At 38.0% G+C, this 24,545-nt stretch overlaps 3 protein-coding genes across 4 annotated transcripts; all 3 read right to left on the reverse strand.

Annotated features, from left to right (window-relative positions):
- Positions 1-192: 192 nt before the first annotated feature.
- On the reverse strand, positions 193-9,100 carry LOC116300272 (uncharacterized). Of its 2 annotated transcripts, none has more exons than XM_031709109.2 (2): positions 8,925-9,072; positions 193-927 (listed from the first exon to the last, which is right to left on the reverse strand). In XM_031709109.2, exon 2 carries the CDS (start codon positions 919-921, stop codon positions 421-423), a length of 501 nt encoding a protein of 166 aa, XP_031564969.1. In that variant the 5' UTR covers positions 922-927; positions 8,925-9,072; the 3' UTR covers positions 193-420. The 2 variants fall into 2 exon arrangements, with proteins under 2 accessions (XP_031564969.1, XP_088895607.1); XM_089039481.1 differs by lacking the exon at positions 193-927 and adding an exon at positions 5,497-6,226 and having other exon boundaries at positions 8,925-9,100.
- Positions 9,101-12,530: 3,430 nt separating this feature from the next.
- On the reverse strand, positions 12,531-16,593 carry LOC116300277 (uncharacterized). Its single transcript, XM_089038541.1, has 2 exons — positions 16,430-16,593; positions 12,531-13,327 (listed from the first exon to the last, which is right to left on the reverse strand). The coding sequence occupies exons 1-2, from the start codon at positions 16,485-16,487 to the stop codon at positions 12,831-12,833; spliced, it is 555 nt and encodes a 184-aa protein (XP_088894667.1). The 5' UTR covers positions 16,488-16,593; the 3' UTR covers positions 12,531-12,830.
- Positions 16,594-19,208: 2,615 nt separating this feature from the next.
- Positions 19,209-24,545, reverse strand: LOC116300276 (uncharacterized). The gene is made up of 2 exons (XM_031709113.2): positions 24,330-24,545; positions 19,209-19,923 (listed from the first exon to the last, which is right to left on the reverse strand). Exon 2 carries the CDS (start codon positions 19,919-19,921, stop codon positions 19,424-19,426), a length of 498 nt encoding a protein of 165 aa, XP_031564973.1. The 5' UTR covers positions 19,922-19,923; positions 24,330-24,545; the 3' UTR covers positions 19,209-19,423.

Raw genomic sequence — 24,545 nt, forward strand, 5'->3', positions numbered from 1 at the left:
TAAAGATTTTCTGCAATATGGCGTATGCTAAACAAGGCGAAAACAACGAATTTTAAAGGGTGCGAATCCGAACCCAATGGACCCCACTAGCTTTTCATCTCCATCGACTATCATGTATGAGAACACGAGGTGAAATGCGGTGTGAACACTATGGACTGAGAAAGTGGACTGAAATTGAATGTTCTGGCACAATTGGTTGAAAAAAAGTCGTTTATTAAGAATGGTTGTTTAATAAAAAAAGATACTCTACTGATCCATGATGATCAGGATTCTACTGAAACATGAAAAGAGTACAGGAGGAGAAAGCTGGACTACACTTACATGGATTTCTCAGTTAAAATTCTACTGCTATTCACCAAAGTCACCACCTACTGTCCTATACTAAATGCATGCAGTTTGTACTACATGCATCCGTTACGTTCATTCAGGTGGAATGTCTCTTCTGATTCCGTTTTTCCGCTTGTTCCAAGCGTATTCGTACTTTGCCAGATACTTGTCTTCACACTTGTATACAAACGACCTTGATTTAGAGATGTTTTGGACTCGAACTGAAATTCTATATCCAAGTTTCAGTGCCCTGTCGATGAGCCGCTCCAAATGAGAGCCACCATTACAGTATTCACGAATACGTTTGCTTAAGGAGCCGGGGCCATCTCTATGAGCTGCACCAACATAAACCACTTGTTTTTTCTTCCCCTTTGAGACTCGAAGCTCGTAGATCCCATCATCGTACGGGCTCTTTTTGAATCGCGTCAATATCGTCCTGACAATAACGCCATAGTGGCCCTTTTTACGCCGCTTGTACCTTGGTGAGTTAATGGATGTGCCAGGTTTAAGTGCTGGGTGCCAGCGACTCCATTTCGAATCTGTCAGCCGTGACACACGTCGCACATTTTCCCTCAATGGTTTGCTTGTTTTCATTACTAACTAAAACATAACAAAAATATATAATCAACTCATTAATTGCTGTCACTGAGGGCATGCCGTCAGATGTTCAAGGAGATACGGGATATACTTGACCATAAACTGTTAGAGGAGTAAAGGATACCGAAAAAATATATACATCAGTAATAAAATAAGACGCATTACCATTCGAAGCAGGCGACTGTGAAAATATTCTCATACAATACACCATTTTTATATATTTACATATTTACTGGTGGTTTCGCACTGTTTGAAAGACATGCTTGCCATTCTAACAGTCAAAATCACATAAATATTGTAATATAGTTCGAAAACACGAAAAATATCAATAACTTCTAGTTCATCCGTGGGGCTTTTCAGGACTAAGTGATACTTATTATAAGCCATAATAATGGCCATGTTTCGTATGTCAGCACGCTTATCTTGATTGTATAGTAATCATATACTTCCTTATCAATGTTCCATCACAGTCCCTGTCGATCACATATTGATGCTTACCTGCAAACAAAGCCTTTCCACGTTTGGACTTTTTACAAAAGTGCAGTAACAGTTGTTAGACTATCAACATTCAAGCCAGCTTGCACTGCTTTCGCGCCGATTTCATAAGACATCAACCGAAAAAAATCCCCTATCACGTGATCTAGCACTTTCTTGGAATCGCGTTAGGGAAACGAGCTGCGGATGTAATCGATTTACTTCCGCTTCTTTCTGTGATAGCAGTTCGTGTTTCTTTTCGCTCAACTGCTGGGGGCAAATTACTTGATTCTGATTGGTAGTACGGTGGCCCATAACTGTCACGGCAAATCAAAATTCACACGGCACTACACTTGAAAATATTCATGGCAAAATGACCAATTGTCCCGGCACTACACAATATTTCACGGCAAAATAACAATTTGTCACGGCACTACACAATATTTCACGGCAAAATAACAAATTGTCACGGCACTACACAATATTTCACGGCAAAGTAACAAATTGTCACGGCACTACACAATATTTCACGGCAAAATAACCAGTTGTCACGGCACTACACAATACTTCACGGCAAAATAACAAATTGTCACGGCACTACACAATATTTCACGGCAAAATAACCAGTTGTCACGGCACTACACAATATTTCACGGCAAAATAACAAATTGTCACGGCACTACACAATATTTCACGGCAAAATAACCAGTTGTCACGGCACTACACAATATTTCACGGCAAAATAACAAATTGTCACGGCACTACACAATATTTCACGGCAAAATAACCAGTTGTCACGGCACTACACAATATTTCACGGCAAAATAACAAGTTGTCACGGCACTACACAATATTTCACGGCAAAATAACCAGTTGTCACGGCACTACACAATATTTCACGGCAAAATAACCAGTTGTCACGGCACTACACAATATTTCACGGCAAAATAACAAATTGTCACGGCACTACACAATATTTCACGGCAAAATAACAAATTGTCACGGCACTACACAATATTTCACGGCAAAATACACAAAGCCGCGGCACAACACAGAATTGAATCCTTGAAGAGTAACACAGGGAACCCAATGTTTAAGATGACAGGGGGTACAATATTGTCGACAAAATCTTCCTCACCCCTGTACCCCACAGTGAAGCGTGATGGAATGGCGCCATTTTGTACTATTTGTGGCAATGAATTACAAGAGAAAGATCGTTTTTGCACACGCAAAAACCGGGACCTACAGTTTGGCTCTATTTTAGACAAATACTGGACCTTTTCTTTAAAAAAAACATTAGATTTACATGAATATTTAATTAGAAATTGCTCTTCCATTCATTTGCAGCACTTAAATAAACCTTTAGAACCGTAAAAAGCAGTCGAGATATCGTTTTCACTTGTACTGACTGTACTCGTCTGCCAACGAGAAGCTCACGTGACTGCAATGTTTACATCGAAGTAGAAAACAATAGAAACGTGACGTGACACCGCTCTCCAGATCTGGAGCGAATCCCGGACTGATAATTCGCAGACCGTCTTAACCCTTTGACCCCTAGGCATTTTTGGAGTTTTTTAGTGTTTTTCTACCTAATCGTTCTCCAAGCCCTAGCAAAACCACATTTGGGGTTTTGATGAACATTGTCTGTGTTTTATGCAAATGAGGTACAAAGTTCACCAGTGGCGTGATATTCCAGGGAAGAAACGTTTCTTGTACGCAAGCAACGAAACCTTCATTTGGAGGGGTTTGCCTAAAACGTGAATTTTGGAACCCCATCCGGAACGGAATACTAAAACCTAAAATCACCCAAAAAAACTTTGTATTTCATGAGCAAATAAATATTTTCTACTTTTAATGCTTTAAAGTTAATGGTGTAGCGGTAATACGATGAGAATTTTATTGATTAGCATATACCAACTTGTGTACTTCTTAAGAACGCGAGCGCTCATTGGTTAATTGGAGGTGGATATTGTACGATATTCACCTCTGAATCTCGGAATATTGAGTCGGCAACAAAATGGCATCTGCCGGCAATTGTTTTGAGGAAATTGAAAAAAATGAAAGTAGATGCCATTCCAGATATCAGTGAATATGGAGAATATTTACCTCGCCGCTCGAAGACTCGTGTCTCGGTAAATATTTCCCGATAATCACTTACCTCGAATGGTGGAACCGGAGCGTTGTTGGGATAACCACCTTACGGCGGGTCATTGAATGAAACACTTCCATTTTACTAGTAGTCGAATTCCGTGTAGTGTTTGCAGTGCCCTCATTATTCTCCTGTACAACTGTTTTCATTTGGACCACGGCATCCCACGTGTAGACCCCTCCCTTGCATTCCAGAGGAATGGGAGGAAAAAATCAGGGACCGTCTTGGCTCTGGCTGTAACCTACAACAAAAGGCGAATCTTGGATTTTAAAATTGGATTCAATCTTTGGCAAGTATTTTAGTCTCTCGTGGCAGCAGATAGTCTAACCCGACAAGAGACTAAACAAAAAGTTAACATTAAAACTTTGTGTAAAGTTAACGACATAGAGTTTGGAGTTCAGGTACTTAGCTAGCCGATATGGCTACTGCTTAAGATAGACAGGAACGAACGAATGCGAACGATACTATGGATTCATTATGCATTTGCATGTGAATAATATACTCAACGTTCCACATTGCGCGTACCTATACACGGTATTCAATTGGTACAGCGTATGTTGCAAAACACGTCAGCGACAGCTAAAATATTAAAACCAACACCGGAGCCGACAGATGCAGGGAAAATCACAAAACCCCTAGTGTGATGAATGCACATACAGGGCCTACAGCACTTGGGTTTACAAAAGACAACGGCATATTTGTTCACAGGCACAACCACGTGTACTACCACGATCCATGTTGTACCTACGTAAGTTGAGATGCAGTTGCCATGGTAATTTGGGGGGAAAAAGGTAGATGCAAAGGAGAAAAAGTAATCTTTATTGAAACTAAGGATGAAGAAAGGGGGAAAAAATGAAAAATATGTTTTAAGATGGCAGGTTTGGTGGATCGTTTCCAGGCTTGTACTGAGAGGGCTGGTCAGTATTAGCGGTGCCATGCATTTTGGCAACCTTCAAGTTATGTAGAAAACATGTCTCATTCGGTTGCACATCTCACTGCATTGGTTAATGTGACTTTTTTAACGTGTATTTCTCTAAACCTTACTGACTGAACAGCCCGTCTTACAAGAGGAAGAAGGAGTACGTCTAGGACCCGTAACTTAGCACGATCACGTGTCACCAGCTATGTTGGATAACAAGGACAACTAAGAATGTTCTGTCATCCAACATGGCGGCCGCCAGGTGTTGGCGCAACCACCTAATAACATAGTAAATAAATTGATCAGAACTTGACTAATAACTAAATGCATAACTGCATGTATTTGTAGAGAAGAGACTTGAAAATTTGTTATAAACAAAGTAGTATAGAAAAAAGAAATTGACTTTAATTGTTGATAATGACATTTATAAAAATAAAGAAATGACCTTATTGTGTTTATTGGGTTTATTACAGCATCATCACATCGTCCATGGACATCTTTGATCGTCTTGGTTTGTGTGTGCGTCTGTTTCTTTTTTTTTTTTTTTTTATTTACTTTGTTCTATCAGGGTTGGGTTAGTCTATTTTCTGACAAAGTAGAACTTGATATATTACCAGTCCCCCTTGAAATAAAGTTGTAGAATTAGTGACTAACAGTCCAAGTAAAACAAAGAAAACAATGGAATTAGTGTATACCACAATGTATTGTTCTTGCTATTTTTCACAGCGGGGCAAGTATTGTAAAAATCCCCTAGAGTGATTTGATTTGGCCCGTGAAATGAAGTTGTATAATCAGTTAGTAACATACAGTCCCAAATAAAACAAAAAGAAACGATGGAATTAGTGTATACTTCTTTGTATTATGCTTGTTATTTTTCACGGGTCAAGTAAAACCTCTCTAGCCCACCTTTTCCTCGCTATCGACTATCATGCTGCATGCAGTCAAGGTTGCATCGCAACTAGCTGTACAACACGCAACAAGTTGAACGCAAGGGTTGTTGTTTGGCCCTGAGTTTTAAACAATCCGGTCGTTTTATCCAAAATTGTCGTTTATTACCATAAAAAAATTACTTTTATAATCATGCACATGCACAAGCTGAAACAGTCCATATATAACCACCATTTCAGTGGCTTAGCTAACGTGAGTCAAGGTTCGTACAACTTTCAGAAGGTCAAATTCAAGTTTTTTTTTCAAGGACAGAAATTATGTATTTTACATTTCAAGACGAACCCCAAGAGTGAGACTTGATACTTCCTGAGGTATCTAGTTGTTCGGAGGAACGTTTCCTCTGATGCGGCCGTTGTTAATCTCATTCCATGCGTAATCATACTTATCCAAGTATTTCTCTTCACATTCTTGCACATCATCTTCTGATCCAGGGATGTTTTGGACCCGAACTTGTAACGTATACCCAAGTCTCATGGCCCTGTTGATGAGCTCACTCTTATGTGAACCATCCCTACAGTATTCACGAATACGTTGGTTCATGGAGCCGGGGCCATCTCTGTGAGCCATACCAATATATACCACTGGTTTTCTATTTCCCCTTACGACACGAAGCTCGTAGATACCATCATCGTATGAGAGGAATCTCTCCCTTATCTTGCTGTAAATAAAGCCGTAGTGGCCCTCGTCACGTCGCTCGTAGTTTTTTGAACCATATGCCTTAGGTACAAGAGCGACGTACCAGGAACTCCAGCAAGAATCTGTCAGCGATTCCACCCTTTTCACATCTTCTCTCTTCTCTCTTCTGGACATTACTAAAAAAATCCCAAAATCAATTATTCTAAACCTTTTTATATTACATGCTTATTGATGTGGCTGACGGCATGTACATTGATCAGGTGTCCAGGGGGTACGGGAGGTTTGTTACAAAACTACATTAGACGACGAATACAAAAAGAAATATAGTCGACAGTGAATTAATACCTGTGTCAGATATTCATTCGTACAATACAAGATTTTCATCTAACAATAATTTCTATAAAAAATGAGTAAGAACAAATTATGGTAAATTTACATTTAATTTTAGTTTTTCTAAAATCTGGGAAACAATACCCAAATCAATCAAAAGTCTTCCTTATTCATCCTTCAAACAGATGTATAAGGAATTCTTACTCAAAAACCCAATAACAATTATATAATATATGATTATTTCATTTATCTTCTTTTTTTTTTCTATTTTCGCTATGGTTGAAATTTATACTGTTGAATTCAATATTATAGTATTATTATAATATTATAGCCTTGTAGTTTTGTTGTTTTTTTTTCTTTTTCTCCTTTTTTCTTCTTTGACCCTAGATGAAAATTACGACAGAGCCACCTAGAAAGCTTTAGCTCCTGTCGTACACTTACACGGCTATTATATGTTAAGTAAAAATTGTAAATATTATTCAAGCTATATATATATTTGTATTCTATTATGTAAAATAAAAAATAAAAAAACACTGTAAATAAATTGAAATTGAAATTGAAATTGAAATTATGTTCCGTGTAACACTCCAAAGAGAGTTTTTCAATTTAGTTGGCGTGAATTGGACATATGAAATTTGCCTGATTCTTGAATTTTCATTTTTTATGATCATGTCAAAATTCGAATATTATCTCATCAATGTCAATTTTCAATTTTCGAATTCAAAAATCAAAAATCAAAATGAATATTTGAAATGACTTTTCGAAATTTTGATTTTGTACTCTGAAAACGAACTTTGGAAAAATATCCTGTAGACAGGGGGAGGTGAGGGTAGGTGGGTCCACTAACAACAACAATAATAATAAAATACATAGAGGGAGGGGAGGCACCAAGAAGGGTATTACTAAAACGAGTAACGCAGCAACGAGTAACGAGTAAACAGAGAAACCAGAAAACGAGTAACATGAAAATTACTTATGAATAAAACAATTTAATACACTGGGATTCAGGAGACCCAAAGGGAATATTCCGTGGCCTGAGCTGTTGAGGCACAACCGCTTTCATCATCTTACAAATTGCTCGAAAATTTCTTCCATGGTTTTCTCTCAAGGTTTACTGTTATGTTGCCTACGGCAGTATTAATTCTACCTAGCCTGACATTATAGACAAACAGTAGCGAGAATTAAACGAGAAAATATTGAGCCTAATGATGCAGAGCGTTTTATTGTGTTTTATAGAAATAGCAGTTGTAAACCAAAGTCAAAACCTGGTTCTGACAAAGAGAGATAAACGAATAAATCAAAGTTAAAAGGAGTCCCTGGAACATGCGGTGAACACTAGGTACAACTCTCATTCTCCATCACACTACAATTACTAGAACCTAAGAGAAAGTAATCGATTCTTCTAGACAACTACAAAGATATAAATTGCACTCGTTGAAGCCATCCGTTTGATCGATCTTTCTTCCAGTCTTTTTGCGAGACACAAATGACAGCATTTGTGCAAAAAAGCTAGACTACTAATACAGGGAGCCCAACTAGATTGGTACTGTATTTTAAACAATTCAAAACTTATAAAACACAACAGAGAATACAAAATATGATTAATTATTGTACATAATTATTTATTTCAGATTTTTCAATGTATAAAAAAATTCATGTTACTCGTTTTCTGGTTTCTCTGTTTACTCGTTACTCGTTACTCCTTACTACGTTACTCGTTAGTAACACCCTTCTTGGTGCCTCCCTTCCCTCTATGTTTATTATTATTATTGTTGTTGTTAGAGTGCTTTTAGTCTCACTGTGGAATAGGTGACGTCAACTAATTAATTAGAAACCTAAATTTGAAACTACGAGTAAACAGCTACTGAGATCAGGGGGAGAAAAAATGATACAAATGAATGTCTATTCACTCATTCTCTAGTAAAACAACCCCCCGGATTAGCATGACCCTTATTTGGCCCGCTTCTACTATTTAAGGTGACGTCAACTAAATAGTTATAAAAGTTAGATACATTTATCTAACTATTCAACAGTGTGACTAAAAGCACTCTATGACATGCCTCGTTCTATATAAAAGTAGTGAAATACAGATTCTTCGATCGTTATCATAACATGCCTCGTTCTATAAGTGAAATACAGACTGAGCAATCGTTATTACGACTTGTTTATTTAAATAAAATTCACATTGATTATATATATAAGGACCGATAGATCAAGTTTCAGATTTTAAATTGGGTAAAGACAAGTGTTAGTGCGCATTTACTGGTGGTTAAAATCTAAGTTTGGGAGACATGATTGCGATTCTAATTAACACTCAAAATCACTTATTGTAATAGTTCGAAAACACGAAAAAAATCCACAACTTTTAGTTCATCTCTGGGGCTTTTTAGACCTAAGTGATACTTATTATAGGCAATAATGGCCATGTTTAGTATTATGTCAGCACGCTTATCTTGATCGTATAGTAATCATATACTTCCTTATCAATGTTCCATCACAGTCCCTGTCGATCACATACGATACGATCACATACGATTTGCTTACCTGCAAACAAACCTTTCCACGTTTGGACTTTTAACGCTTAAAAACGTTTTTCTTCTCACAAAAGTGCAGTAACGGTTGCTAGACTATCAACATTCAAGCCAGCTTGCACTGCTTTCGCGCCGATTTCATAAGACATCAACCGAAAAAAATCCCCTATCACGTGATCTGGCACTTTCTTGGAATCGCGTTAGAGGAACGAGCTGCGGATGTAATCGATTTACTTCCGCTTCTTTCTGCGTTAGCAGTTCGTGTTTCTTTTCGCTCGACTGCTGGGAGCAAATTACTTGATTCTGATTGGTAGTACGGTGGCCCATAACTGTCACGGCAAATCAAAATTCACACGGCACTACCACAAATATTCACGGCAAAATGACCAATTGTCACGGCACTACACAATATTTCACGGCAAAATAACCAGTTGTCACGGCACTACACAATATTTCACGGCAAAATAACCGGTTGTCACGGCACTACACAATATTTCACGGCAAAATAACCAGTTGTCACGGCACTACACAATATTTCACGGCAAAATAACAAATTGTCACGCCACTACACAATTTTTCACACAGCAAAATACACAAAGCCGCGGCACAACACAGAATTGAATCCTTGAAGAGTAACACAGGGAACCCAATGTTTGAGATGACAGGGGGTACAATATTGTCGACAAAATGTTCCTCACCCCTGTACCCCACAGTGAAGCGTGATGGAATGGCGCCTATTTTGTACTATTTGTGGCAATGAATTACAAGAGAAAGATCGTTTTTGCACACGCAAAAACCGGGACCTACAGTTTGGCTCTATTTTAGACAAATACTGGACCTTTTTTTAAAAAAACATTAGATTTACATGAATATTTAATTAGAAATTGCTCTTCCATTCATTTGCAGCACTTAAATAAACCTTTAGAACCGTAAAAAGCAGTCGAGATATCGTTTTCACTTGTACTGACTGTACTCGTTCGCCAACGAGAAGCTCACGTGACTGCAATGTTTACATCGAAGTAGAAAACAATAGAAACGTGACGTGACACCGCTCTCCAGATCTGGAGCGAATCCCGGACTGATAATTCGCAGACCGTCTTAACCCTTTGACCCCTAGGCATTTTTGGAGTTTTTTAGTGTTTTTCTACCTAATCGTTCTCCAAGCCCTAGCAAAACCACATTTGGGGTTTTGATGAACATTGTCTGTGTTTTATGCAAATGAGGTACAAAGTTCACCAGTGGCGTGATATTCCAGGGAAGAAACGTTTCTTGTACGCAAGCAACGAAACCTTCATTTGGAGGGGTTTGCCTAAAACGTGAATTTTGGAACCCCATCCGGAACGGAATACTAAAACCTAAAATCACCCAAAAAAAACTTTGTATTTCATGAGCAAATAAATATTTTCTACTTTTAATGCTTTAAAGTTAATGGTGTAGCGGTAATACGATGAGAATTTTATTGATTAGCATATACCAACTTGTGTACTTCTTAAGAACGCGCGCGCTCATTGGTTAATTGGAGGTGGATATTGTACGATATTCACCTCTGAATCTCGGAATATTGAGTCGGCAACAAAATGGCATCTGCCGGCAATTGTTTTGAGGAAATTGAAAAAAATGAAAGTAGATGCCATTCCAGATATCAGTGAATATGGAGAATATTTACCTCGCCGCTCGAAGACTCGTGTCTCGGTAAATATTCCCCGATAATCATACCTCGAATGGTGGAACCGGAGCGTTGTTGGAATAACGACCTAAGGGCGGGTCAGTCGAACGAAACAGTTCCATTTTACTAGTAGTCGAATTTCGTGTAGTGTTTGCAGTGCCCTCATTATTCTCCTGTACAACTGTTTTCATTTGGACCACGGCATCCCACGTGTAGACCCCTCCCTTGCATTCCAGAGGAATGGGAGGAAAAAATCAGGGACCGTCTTGGGTCTGGCTGTAACTGACAACAAAAGGCGAATCTTGGATTTTAAGATTGGATTCAATCTTTGGTAAGTATTTTAGTCTCTCGTGGCAGCAGATAGTCTAACCCGACAAGAGACTAAACGAAAAGTTAACACTATTAAAATTTTGTGTAAAGTTAACGACATAGAGTTTGGATTTCAGGTACTTAGCTAGCCGATATGGCTACTGCTTACTGATAGACAGGAACGAATGAATGCGAACAAGGGTACTATGGATTCATTATGCATTTACATGTGAATAATGCGTATACTCGCAGCACTCAACGTTTAACAACGGACACGGGAGACAGATGAGGGAAAATTACAAAACCCCTAGTGTGATGAATGCACATACAGGGCCTACAGCACTTGGGTTTACAAAAGACAACGGCATATTTGTTCACAGGCACAACCACGTGTACTACCACGATATCCATGTTCTACCTATAAGTCGAGATGCAGTTGCCATGATAATTTGGGGGGAAAAAGGTAGATGCAAAGGAGAAAAAGTAATCTTTATTGAAACTAAGGATGAAGAAAGGGGGAAAAAATGAAAAATATGTTTTAAGATGGCAGGTTTGGTGGATCGTTTCCAGGCTTGTACTGAGAGGGCTGGTCAGTATTAGCGGTGCCATGCATTTTGGCAACCTTCAAGTTATGTAGAAAACATGTCTCATTCGGTTGCACATCTCACTGCATTGGTTAATGTGACTTTTTTAACGTGTATTTCTCTAAACCTTACTGACTGAACAGCCCGTCTTACAAGAGGAAGAAGGAGTACGTCTAGGACCCGTAACTTAGCACGATCACGTGTCACCAGCTATGTTGGATAACAAGGACAACTAAGAATGTTCTGTCATCCAACATGGCGGCCGCCAGGTGTTGGCGCAACCACCTAATAACATAGTAAATAAATTGATCAGAACTTGACTAATAACTAAATGCATAACTGCATGTATTTGTAGAGAAGAGACTTGAAAATTTGTTATAAACAAAGTAGTATAGAAAAAAGAAATTGACTTTAATTGTTGATAATGACATTTATAAAAATAAAGAAATGACCTTATTGTGTTTATTGGGTTTATTACAGCATCATCACATCGTCCATGGACATCTTTGATCGTCTTGATTTGTGTGTGCGTCTGTTTTTGTTTTTTGTTTTTTTTGTTTTTTTGTTTTCTATCAGGGTTGGGTTAGTCTATTTTCTGACAAAGTAAACCCTTGATATATTACCGGTCCCCCTTGAAATAAAGTTGTTGAATTATTAGTGACTAACAGTCCAAGTAAGACAAAGAAAATGGAATTAGTGTATACCACAATGTATTGTTCTTGCTATTTTTCACAGCGGGGCGAGTATTGTAAAAATCCCCTAGAGTGATTTGATTTGGCCCGTGAAATAAAGTTGTATAATCAGTTAGTAACATACAGTCCCAAGTAAAACAAAAAGAAACGATGGAATATGTGTCTACTATTTTGTATTATGCTTGTTATTTTTCACGGGTCAAGTAAAACCTCTCTAGCCCACCTTTTCCTCTCTATCGACCATCATCGGCATGCTGCATGCAGTCAAGGTTTAAGAACACGCGGTGCATTTCAACTAGCTGCACAAGCACGCAACATGTTGAACGCATGGGTTGTTGCTTGGCCCTGAGTTTCAAACAATCCGGTCATTTTATTCAAAATTGTCGTTTATTACCACAAAAAAATTACTTTTATAACCATGCACATGCACAAGCTGAAACAGTCCATATATAACCGCCATTTCAGTGGCCTAGCTAACATGAGTCAAGGTTAACGTTCGTTTTTTTCAAGGACAGAAATTATGTATTTTACATCTAGGACATCTAGGACTTTTCAAGACTATACGAACCCCCAGAGTGAGACTTGATACTTCCTTTAGTTAAAATTATACTGCTATCGTATACTACATGCTGTTTGCCAGTTAATCTTTTGTAGCTGTATCTAGTTGTTCATGGTGAAGGAACGTTTCCTCTGATGCGGCCGTTGTTAATCTCATTCCATGCGTAATCATACGCATCCAAATATTTCTTTTCACACTCTCGCACATGATATGCTGATCCAGGGATGTTTTGGACCCGAACTTGTAACGTATACCCAAGTCTCATGGCCCTGTTGATGAGATCACCCTTATGTGAACCGTCCCTACAGTATTCAAGAATACGTTGGTTCATGGAGCCGGGGCCATCTCTGTGAGCCATACCAATATATACCACTGGTTTTCTATTTCCCCTTACGACACGAAGCTCGTAGATACCATCATCGTATGAGAGGAATCTCTCCCTTATCTTGCTGTAAATAAAGCCGTAGTGGCCCTCGTCACGTCGCTCGTAGTTTTGTGCATTACGTCTGGGTGCTCGAGGTACCAGAGCGGTGTACCAGGAACTCCAGCGAGAATTTGTCAGCTGTGCGACTCGTCTCACATCTTCTCTCTTGATTCTTTCGAAACCTTTATTATTTAAATACGGGATATTTGTTACAAAACTACATTAGACGGGAATACAAAAAATATATATATAGTCGTAGGGATATCAAAAGGTGATGACAAGCTCTTTCCATCCAGCACATCGAAATAGTTTCCAGATCCTTATTTTAAAAAATTTCTCGTTCATTCTGTTTCATTTCATTTTCTCATCATTTATCCAAGGGCGCTAGGACAGACGGATTGGGTTATGTATCGGTGTGTTTGTTTTACTTATTCGTAGATACTAAATAGAGTTCACTGATATATGTTTGTTTCTAAATAGATAATAAATAGGGCTCACTTCTTTCCAACCAACGGTCTTTCTGGTTTGAATCAGCTGAACGCTCCGAGTATTTACCGCTGCACTACTATCTGTGCCAAGCAGCGCCGCCGTCGCTTCGTTAGCGATTTACTTTTTTTCATAGGTTAATCAAATTTACCTTCAGTACAGTAAAATAGACCATGGTAGGAAAGCAAGAGCGGTTCTTTTGTGCTCTCGTCTGCTCGGATAATCCAATTATTTTGGCAGTACATAGGGCACTTGTAAAAGGTGACCATGGACTGGACTGACAAAACATGGACTCACAAAACATGGACTCACAAAACATGGACTCACAAAACATGGACTCACAAAGCATGGACTCACAAAACATCGGGGGGGGGGGGGGGGGGTTACCACCACCCCAACTTGGGTAGGGGTGTGCCGCCAGGACCTCAAAACCCTGACGATATTCCAGACCTAAAATTTTGATTTTACATACCCTACCCCAGACTAAAACTAAGAATTGTATTGTACACCCTACCCAGACTAAAAGACGGAAAAGACGGTTATTCAATAGATTGCAACAAGGGAATATTAAGTTAAATTCATATTCTCTTGATTGCAATCAATATTTACTAACGTTCTTATTGTTTTTGTGCCGGAAGAAAGCGTAGCCCAGACTAAAACGACCAAATCGTAACCCTATCCCAGACTATGTTTTGTCAGTCCATGTTTTGTGAGTCCATGTTTTGTCAGTCCATGTTTTGTCAGTCCATGTTTTGTGAATCCATGTTTTGTCAGTCCATGTTTTGTTAGTCCATATTTTGTGAGTCTATGTTTTGTCAGTCCATGTTTTGTGAGTCCTTGCTGTGTGAGTCCATGTTTTGTGAGTCTATGTTTTGTCAGTCCATGTTTTGTCAGTCCATGTTTTGTCAGTCCATGTTTTGTCAGTCTATGTTTTGTCAGTCCATGTTTTGTCAGTCAATGTTTTGTCAGTCCATGTTTTGTCAGTCCATGTTTTGTCAGTATGTTTTGTCAGTCCATGTTTTGCCAGTCCATAATTTGTCAGTCCATGTTTTGTCAGTCTATGTTTTGTCAGTCCATGTTTTGTCAGTCAATGTTTTGTGAGTCTATGTTTTGTAAGTCAATGTTTTGCCAGTCCATGTTTTGTCAGTATGTTTTGTCAGTCCATGTTTTGCCAGTCCATAATTTGTCAGTCCATGTTTTGTCAGTCCAAGTTTTGTCAGTCCATGTTTTGTCAGTCCAATCCAGTCAACCTTAACAAGGCTCGTTCTTCGTAATACGACCCTAACTATCGCGATGACAGACCCGTCCTCGAGGTCAAATATTTCTCTGGAAAGCCAGACATTAGGTAAGGGAATATCTTTAGGCGAGGCATTTGGTTTATTGATTTTGAAAACATTTCAAGGAATTCAGTACTGTATGGTAAATGTTGGCTGCACGACAACATTTGCTTTCAAATTGAAACAGATTACTGATAATTTGATTCATTCAAAACGATATACCAATCAGTTAGATACATTTTATATATAATTTTACTGAAACATTGTGCTCTTGCGGATTCATATCGAGGAAAAAAGACGATCAGACGCATTCAGTGCAACTACTAACTAGATTAGAATTCGAGCCTAGCAGAATACAATAGAAAATATGAACCCCTTCTGGCTAGATCAAACACATATTATATATATTTGTAAATATATGTATATATATCATTTATACTCTTTAATAAATATATACCAGGAAACATTTTTCAGAGCGACCCGCTCGAATTCTAAACTTATTTCTTGGAAGTGGCGTAGTGCTCTGATGTAGCATATTAAATTACCTATTCTGTTCAATAGATTTCTATTCTTAATAGTCAGTGACATGCGTAAGCTATTATATATTGTCTTTTTTTCTGGAGTCTTTGGAGTCCATTGAATGCAGTCACTGCATGTCACTGTAGGCCAAGCTCAGCATATGCTATTTCTGAAACCGTTAAAAAGTACGTCCTTATATATTGCACTAGGCTAATTGCACGCGAAAGCGTAAAAAAAAAAAGTTTTTTTTTTTTTTGTGGGCAAACAAACTTATGAGACTAAATGAATATGACTCACTTTTACCCGCACTACATCCAATATACTATACGTACAACTCGCCACGGAAATGTTGTTTTCTTTTTAACGGAGGGAGGGACTGGAAAATCCGAAGAAAAATTAAACCCTCGTGGCAAGAGAAAACATGTTTCGAAACTTTAGAAATAAAAGATGTAAAAGACAAACATTTTACCCGCCACACTGACTAGGTAGTTTCAGTTTACTTATAACAGCAAGTAATTTATCAGCATTAAAAAGAGTTGAAAAATCCTCTTGTATTGCGTCATGCTCATATTGAATCTCTCCTCTCTCTCCGCTCTCTCTCTCTTTTCTGATTAGGTAGTATGCTATAAATGACTAATTTCCTACCAGCCATAAAAGGCTTCAAAGCCGGTTCATCTTCCGGACAATTTTAAACTGAAATTGCAACTGCACATAACATGACTTCAACATAATTGGAAGTAAATTTAACGATTCATTTAAACTTTAACTCACTCATACCGCGTCAAAAACACTAGGATATTAGGATATTTCTGAATTTAGCACATGTAGTAGCTCTTAAAACATTTAGGCTGTTAACGCTGTATGTCGAATTGTTATCTTTGAGTCGTATTTGCCGTTACAATCCCATTTTCTAACAGTGGTTTTTCTCATTATTGTCCTCCAATTTAGTTCTAATGCAGCTGATTAATGTTAAATAATTAAGGCAAAATGTTTTCAACTCACTTCCTTTTACATTCAGCGATAAAACGAGCAAGATCACACCAAATGTGAATGCCTTCATCTTCGGGTACTATTTGTGTTTAATCAGTCTTGATGCGTCTCCAGAAAATGTACAAAAATCCAGCTGGGTGGTGGTTTTATACAACGCCAAGGTCACCTGATGCAAGCCGGTCCCTTTTTCCCGAGAAATATTTGACTTCTACGAATTAGAGTGCATTCAGTCAATCTGTTGAATAGGGTGAGTTGACGTCACCTGAATTTGATAAGTTAGTTACTATTTTAGGTGACCTCACATAAATTTGAAACTACGAGTAAACAGCTACTGTGATCAGGGGGAGAAATGATGATACAAATGAATGTCTATTCACTCATTCTCTGGTAAAACAACCCCCCGGATTAGCATGATCGGTATTTGGCGCTCTTTTACTATTTGCCTAAAAAAAGGCGGATTTCGGAATCCGGAATAATCGCACGGAATACTAAAACCCGGAATCACCAAAAAAACACCTTTTTTTTAAATCCCAGCTTTAAATCCAAGCTCTAAAAAAAATAATTTTATTTTTCTAATTAGCTTATCAATTACATTGCGATATTGATTCGATTTAAAGATGAATCATGAAAATAAATCGATTTGGAATCTAGAGATTAAGAAATTAAATCAAGGGAAAAAGACATACGGTAAAATAGGTTAGGTATAGAGTCAGTTCACAGTCGTTTTCAATCGGACAAGGCCAACGTGGCATATCCGTCAATCAAAAATGCGCTTATAATTGGATAGATTGGAGAATGATTTGCGTATTCTTAGGAAAACGTTCGGACTCGACGTCTTGTTGGTCTCGTATGATTATCGATCTTGTCATGCGCCAGGGTAGTAAAGCCTTTTTTTCCAATACTAGTTCGGGGGAAAACTGGAAAAAAAGTACTCTTTATTGAAACTAAGGATGAGAAAAAGAAAAAAAAAAAGAAAAATATTATTTAAGATGGCAGGTTTGGTGGATGTTTTCCAGGCTTGTACTGAGAGGGCTGGTCAGTATTAGCGGTACCATGCATTTTGGCAACCTTCAAGTTATGTAGAAAACATATTTCATTCGGTTGCACATCTCACTGCATTGGTTAACGTGACTTTTTTTAACGTGTATTTCTCTAAACCTTACTGACTGAACAGCCCGCCTTATACAAGAGGAAGAAGGAGTACGTCTAGGACCCGTAACTTAGCACGATCACGTGTCACCAGCCATGTTGGATGACAAGAACAACCGAGAATGTTCTGTCATCCAACATGGCGGCCGCCAGGTGTTAGCGCAACCACCTAATAACATAGTAAATCAATTGATCAGAACTTGACTAATAACTAAATGCATAACTGCATGTATTTGTAGAGAAGAGACTTGAAAACTTGTAATAAACAAAATAGTATAGAAAAAAGAAATAAGCTTTAATTGTTGATAATGACATTTATAAATATAAAGAAATGACCTTATTGTGTTTATTGGGTTCATTACAGCATCATCACATCGTCCATGGACATCTTTGATCGTCTTGGTTTGTGTGTGCGTCTGTTTCTTTTTTTTCTATCAGGGTTGGGTTAGTCTATTTTCTGACAGAGTAAACCTTTGATATATTACCAGTCCCCCTTGAAATAAAGTTGTATAATTAGTGACTAACAGTCCAAGTAAAACAAAGAAAACAATGGAATTAGTGTCTACCACAATTATACTTGCTATTTTCACGGGTCAAGTAAAACTTCTTTAGTTCCCTTTCCTCTCTATCGAGTATCATGCCGCATGCAGTCAATTGCCTATAAAAGGAGCTATATCCGACTTCATTGCGCTTTTGAAAATTTCTTTTAATTGATATTTGCGCACTATAAATTAATAAATTATTATTATATTAAAGACTCTGTCGCTAGAAAATGGTTTTTACAGCCGCATTTTACTGTGCACGGCCCCAAAAAGTTTTACAAAGCTTATGAAACCCGTGGCAGCAAACCTCTGAAAGAAAGCTATCCGCATGGTAATGTATCTGGAGGATTTTCTACTCTTGAACAAAGTACTCTACTAGTATCATAGTGAATCTCCCCTAATCCTTCGGGTTCACCATAAACATGGACAGATGGAAAAATCCACTATGAGCCCTACACAGGAAATAACGTTCCTGGGCCTGGTCATCACTTCAATAAGCATGACGATATCCCTGCCTCCAGAGAAAGTACATAAAATTATGAATGGTTATTCAACCATTCTTCAAGACGTGCAACGTTTCCACTCCGAAGACATTCATCCAGAAGTTGCCAAGCTACTCATCTCAGCGACTCGCCCCTCCACACGCTGTACATAGCGGCCCGAAGATATAATTCATATTATTTGAACAGACAAAGTGAGAAATATACCCTATATCCTACCCTGACGTTTCAATCAGTACCTCTCAGCACTGCGTCAAAAAGCCAGCGATGCACCATGGGTCCTTGACGTTAATTTATAGGCGCACAAGGGGTAATGGGTAGGGAGACATTTTTCTTTCTTCTTAGGATAGCCTATTGGATCCTAACCTAGTATAACTCTCATTTATCCGCCAGATGGCGCTATCCAGGCTTCGTACAACCGTGCCCAAAGCCTTGTTTAGATGGTAGTGAAATTTCTACAGCTTGTCCTTTCCGAACTTTGCGTGTTTTGTGAGGTGTACTTAAAGAGGCTCTTCCCGCTAGAGATAATTAATTTAAAACCAACCACGCCCATTTTATTATTGTTTGATGTCGGGTTTGACTGAATTTCGATGGAAAATCTGAAAAAATATTCAATATTTATTAATAAGCTTAGAACCTTTTTCGTTACTATTTCACAATGCAATGTCCTTCATTAATAGCCACGCACTTAATGCTTTCTTATTTCTTTCTGCCGAATTACGATTATTTAATACATAAAAACCATCCTATACTACGTGCATACATTCACTTTCATTGTACATACAGTTTGTACGTATGGCAGTGTATTGATCACTTCATCCCCGAGCTGGAACGTTTCTTCTAATGTTACCGTTGTTCCTCTGATTCCATGCATAGTTGTACTCTTTCAGGTATTTGTTTTCAGAATCCCATACAAACTCTTTTGATCCACGGAGGTTTTTGGCCCGCACTAACATCGTATATCCATCTTTTATTGCCTTGTTGATTAGCGCACTCTTATGAGAGCCATTCCTGCAGTATTCCTCAATACGTTCGTTTATCGAACCGGGGCCATCTCGATGAGCACTACCAATATATACCACTTGTATTTTCTCTCCCTTTAGTGAGAAACCAAGCTCGTAGATACCATCATCGTAATTTTCGCGGAATCGCCCCCTTATGTTGCTGTAAATAGAACCGTTGTGGCCCCTTGCACGTGGCTCGTAGTCTGTTGAATTGTGTGCTTCAGGTACAAGAGCGGTATACCAGTCACTCCAGCAAGGTGCCAGCGGGAATACTCGTGCAACCTTTTCTCTGAATGGTTTTCTCGGCATTGCTAAAATAAAAAAAATTAAATTAAATAAACACAATTATTAAGTGTCTAGTCGTTCTAGCGCTTTTCGCAGTAATTGGGGACACTTTTCACTCACACACACTACACAACGCTCAACTCATATGTTGATTTTTACGGAGGGAGGGGATTCGTACTTAATTACAATTACAATGATATCATATATATATATATGTATAATTAACCTATTTACAGGATGCGAGGTACTTGACCCAAACAATTACACGGATAGTGTAAAGAATATAATCATTTTAGGATATGAAAAGGATCGAGAAGACACTGAAATAAGTTTACTCATACAACTCTCTATTTATTTGGACGCCATTTTTTCTGTCAACGAATGTTATGTTACCAAACGAAACTTAGCCTTGGAATTACTACTAATGATTATGTGCTCTTCCCATCTATATAACAGACAAAACTCTCGTTCAGGGTTTCCCAGAGCCTCCGATTTTCGCTATGAGGAGGCTAGCGCTCTGGGTATGAGAATGGGAAAAGGCCTAAAATACGTGACGACTAGGCACGAGTCTGAAATATTAAGATTTTTAAAGACATTTTAAAAATCCTAATTTGTAAGCCTCGCCGGGTGCAATTCGTCACGTATTTTAGCCTCATCCCATTCTCGTGGTTCGAACCTAGGACTCGCCATCAAATGCAACTAAGTTGCTTGTTGGTTCTTCCCCGTGCTTCGAGGTGTTTCTGCGGGTTTTTTCGGCTTTTCTTCCCCAGAAAAAATCAAATCCTAAATTACTAACTGAAATTGTTTTAGCCGAGACTTCAACAGGTTTTGTAATCACAGTAAGTTGTTTTCGTTAGGTACATCAATAATGACACAAAAGATGTTTGGTTTGGTTTAAATTATTGTTTAAATCTCCCAGGAAAGTTTTCATGTGCAGTTGATTCATTTCTTGAAATTTGCTTCGCATTTTTAAGACATTTATTCGAAGTGATTATCCTCAATGATTTTTTTTTGCAATTTTGCATCATTTATATGTATCAAAAGAGAAACTAACAATATTGCGAATAGTCCCTTTCACAGTTCCCTGCGTCATCTTGAAAGGTAGCCGTGCCTTTGCATCGAAGAGAGAAGAACGGTGAGCTAAACCTTACAAACCTTATATCTAAAAATTTCGAAAATTATGTTTGTGAATACATTTTGCCTAATAGCAGTGCACCTTATTGCAATATTTGTCAAAAATATTCTGGCAACATTTTAGCCCTACGACATTTTGTTCCTCTTCCAACATTTTAAACAATAGAACTGTCATCAGATTGTATCAATAATATAGTCTTTCCATGAAACATGGAAATGTTATTGTTCGAAGTTTCCATGGTCATTTTACTGTTGCTATAAAAGAAAAATTTGATTGGTTATATATTGATGATTTTTGTCTCAGTAAGGCAGTATGCTACTTTATATGATCTCTCTTGAATATTCTACTGGATGGTGTTTTGCTATATTTCAGAAGATTGGACTTCTCCAGATCAACGGTCATTCCACAGATTCTGATACACAATGTTTGCCCAATAAAGAAAGGTCCCAAACCAATTTAAGATCTAATGGCAAATATATATAGTACTCGAACAGAAGTGAAAATACCCAAAACACAGACAAAAGCCCACAACGTATCTAAAAGAGCAGAATACATGAGTGCCTATAGAAACAAAAGAAAAGCAAATCAAATTGAAACAGATAGGGGAAAACAAAAATCTTATATAAGGGGATACAGTGTGTGGCCCAGTATCCTGCCACTTCATCTAAAAATCACCGTAACCCGACCAAATTATGAATCAATTATCCTCCAACATAATAAGAACAAATTTGTCATTTGTATCCTTTTTCCTTGGTTTGCATCGCAGTTTTAACGAAGTGGTTTGGAGATCCAGTATCCTGCCACTGCCAATAACCGTGTGTCAGGGGAGAAAGCGTTGCGTGACGACACTGAAAGCGGCTGTGGGGGAGACTAATAACCGTGCGGTTTATTGAGATCCCTGCGTCATTTAGGTGCTAAATAGCAAAAAAGGCACTTTCTGATAGTTTCTTATTTTACTTTAAAAGTTGCAAAACAAGTTAGATATCATTCATCGCCTTGAGAAATAATTCCAAATGGCTCTCCTACTTTCGATCGTCATACAAAATTTTGACGTTATAAGATCCGCTTATTGATATTACAATCTAAGACACAAACAAATAGATACCAGTTAAAAAAAGTTATTATCAATTTGATACTCCTAATTGATCATTTCTAATTTTAAAGTTATAAATTTATGAAATTAAGGCCCCGTCCACACGTGTCCGCAAATTTTCGTATCCGTATCCCGAAAATTTTTGAAAACGGTCTCCAGAGTGGAAATTTTCGAATACGCTCCGAATACGGATACGTGTGGACGGTCGTATCCGCAAATTTTCGAATACACTGACCTAAACAACTATCCGTCAAGGGGACTAGGCACTAGCGTGTATCAGGGCGGATCAAGAAAATTTAGGATACGTGTGGACAGTGAATACGATTCGAAAACGATTCGAATACGCTGCGTGTGGACGCGAACATTTTCGTATCCGCAAAAAAAAATTTGCGGATACAAAAATTTGGGGCTACGTGTGGACGGGGACTTTTTTTTTTTTTTTTTTGACTCCGATGAAGGACTAACGTCCGAAACGTCAGTTTCATTTTTACATACCATACGGTGTTACAAATTATCTATCTATCAACTTATTTATCTATCTATTACTGCATTCTCGACTTTCACATCCCCATAATCCTTTGCGTCTTTGGGGGTAACCAGAGGGTAAAATCCCACTTATTTTGCTGAAGGCTGGTCAGACAATGTTGAAAATACCTTGTTTGGTATCCAAAGATAAACTGAAGAAGTAAAAAACAGAAAAAGATAGAAGCTTGAAGACGTTTAAGGTAAATTTTTAAAAAAAATTTTAAGTCAATACATTTTCTGTAAGACCAAAACTCTTGATGATCTGTACACGCAAAAATAACTTGGAATAAACTGATCATCAGTATTGTACAGATAAAAGCAGGTATAGTATAAATGCAATTAGGAAACCTTTCAATTTGGGGCAGTTTTTTGATTGGTTGCCCCCAAAAGACATTTGGATTGTGACGGATTGTGACGTGTCGACAACGGATCGTCTTGACCTTTGGCGATCCGTCTCACTGGATTTCATGAAGTCTCGCTCTATAAATCAAATACACACCTATGGTTCGTTATTATGACATGCCTCGTTCTATATGAAGTCAAATACAGACTGATCGATCGTCATTATGACATGCCTCGTTCTATCAAGTGAAACAGGCTGATCGATCGTTATTATGATATGCCTCGTTCTATCAAGTGAAACATGCTGATCGATCGTTATTATAAAGTGAAATTCGTCGTTTGCAACCAAGTGGTTTTTTTGTTGTCGACAACGTGTATTTTGCTGGTGCCAGAACACTTTTACTGGGTTTATGGTTCACCACTAGTATATCTATGAGCAAAGAATTGGAGTATTAGAGCATTTCTGAAACGAGCTATGGTCGAGTTCCGTATTTTTAGTGTAAATAAATGGCGAAAACTCGCTGGTGGACTAGTTTGGTCCACCAGGATGGCAGCCGAAATAAAAAAAGTATTTCATGCAGAGCAATTTATCAGACTCACTTTTAAGACATACATAAATCGAATTTAAAAACATTTAGAACACTAAAAATGTTTCAACGACTTTTGCAAATCCGTAAGCAGTAAGGTCAGAATTATGTGAAGAAAATCAAATTTGCACAACCTGAAAACAAAACGGTGAAACGATCTGAACTTCTCTAAACTTAGGCATCATATAGTTCTCTAAAACATATCAAAGAATGAAATCTATAGCATTCGATATATATAATTTAAGTTGCTATTTTCTTGGTCTGTGACGTCACTTGCAAAGGAAGAATAGACTGATCGATCGTTATATATTATGACCGTGCCTCGTTCTGTAAAGTGAAAAACAGACTTATCGATCGTTATTACGACTTGTTTTCCGAAATAAAATTAACATTGGTTATATATAAGCACCGATAAATCAAGTTTCAGATTTTAGATTGGGCAAAGAACCGAGTGTTGGCGCGCATTTGCTGTGGGTTAAGATCGCAGTTTGATAGACACGATTGCGATTCAAACACTTAAAATCACCGGCTTTACTATTGTAATAGTTAGAAAACGCGAAAAATATCTACAACTTTCAGTTCATCCGTGGGGCGGCTTTTTAGAAGCTAAGTAATACTTATTTACGATAGGCCATAATGGCCATGCTTAGTATGTCCGAGCATCAGCACGCTTTGATCGTATAGTAATCATATACTTTCTTATCAACGTTCTATTCCAGTCCGTGCCGATCACGGCATATGCATGCTTACCTGTTAGTGATGAAAAAGCTTTCCACGTTCGGACTTTTAGCGCTTAAAAATGCTTTTCTTTCTATAGAAGTGCGGTTATCATACAGTCAAGCCAGTTTGCACTACTTTCGCGCCGATTTTATAAAGACACCAACCGAAAAAAATTCCCTATCACGTGATCTGGCACTTTCTTGAGCCCCGGATGTAATCGATTCACTTCCGCTTTTTTCTGTAATA

This window comes from Actinia tenebrosa, unplaced genomic scaffold (assembly GCF_029948245.1).
Source record: "Actinia tenebrosa isolate PJP-AT-01 unplaced genomic scaffold, QUT_ActTen_1.0 PGA_scaffold6__47_contigs__length_16458017, whole genome shotgun sequence".
Taxonomy (NCBI): Eukaryota; Metazoa; Cnidaria; class Anthozoa; order Actiniaria; family Actiniidae; genus Actinia; species Actinia tenebrosa.

Excerpts from the sequence above, each read along its gene's own strand:
- LOC116300272 (XM_031709109.2), bottom strand. The coding sequence starts at position 921 with ATGAAAACAAGCAAACCATTGAGGGAAAATGTGCGACGTGTGTCACGG.
- LOC116300276 (XM_031709113.2), bottom strand. The coding sequence starts at position 19,921 with ATGCCGAGAAAACCATTCAGAGAAAAGGTTGCACGAGTATTCCCGCTG.
- LOC116300277 (XM_089038541.1), bottom strand. The coding sequence starts at position 16,487 with ATGAAGGCATTCACATTTGGTGTGATCTTGCTCGTTTTATCGCTGAAT. Across the intron at positions 13,328-16,429 it reads ATCGCTGAATGTAAAAGGAA|GTTTCGAAAGAATCAAGAGA; the intron begins GTGAGTTGAAAA and ends TAAATAATAAAG.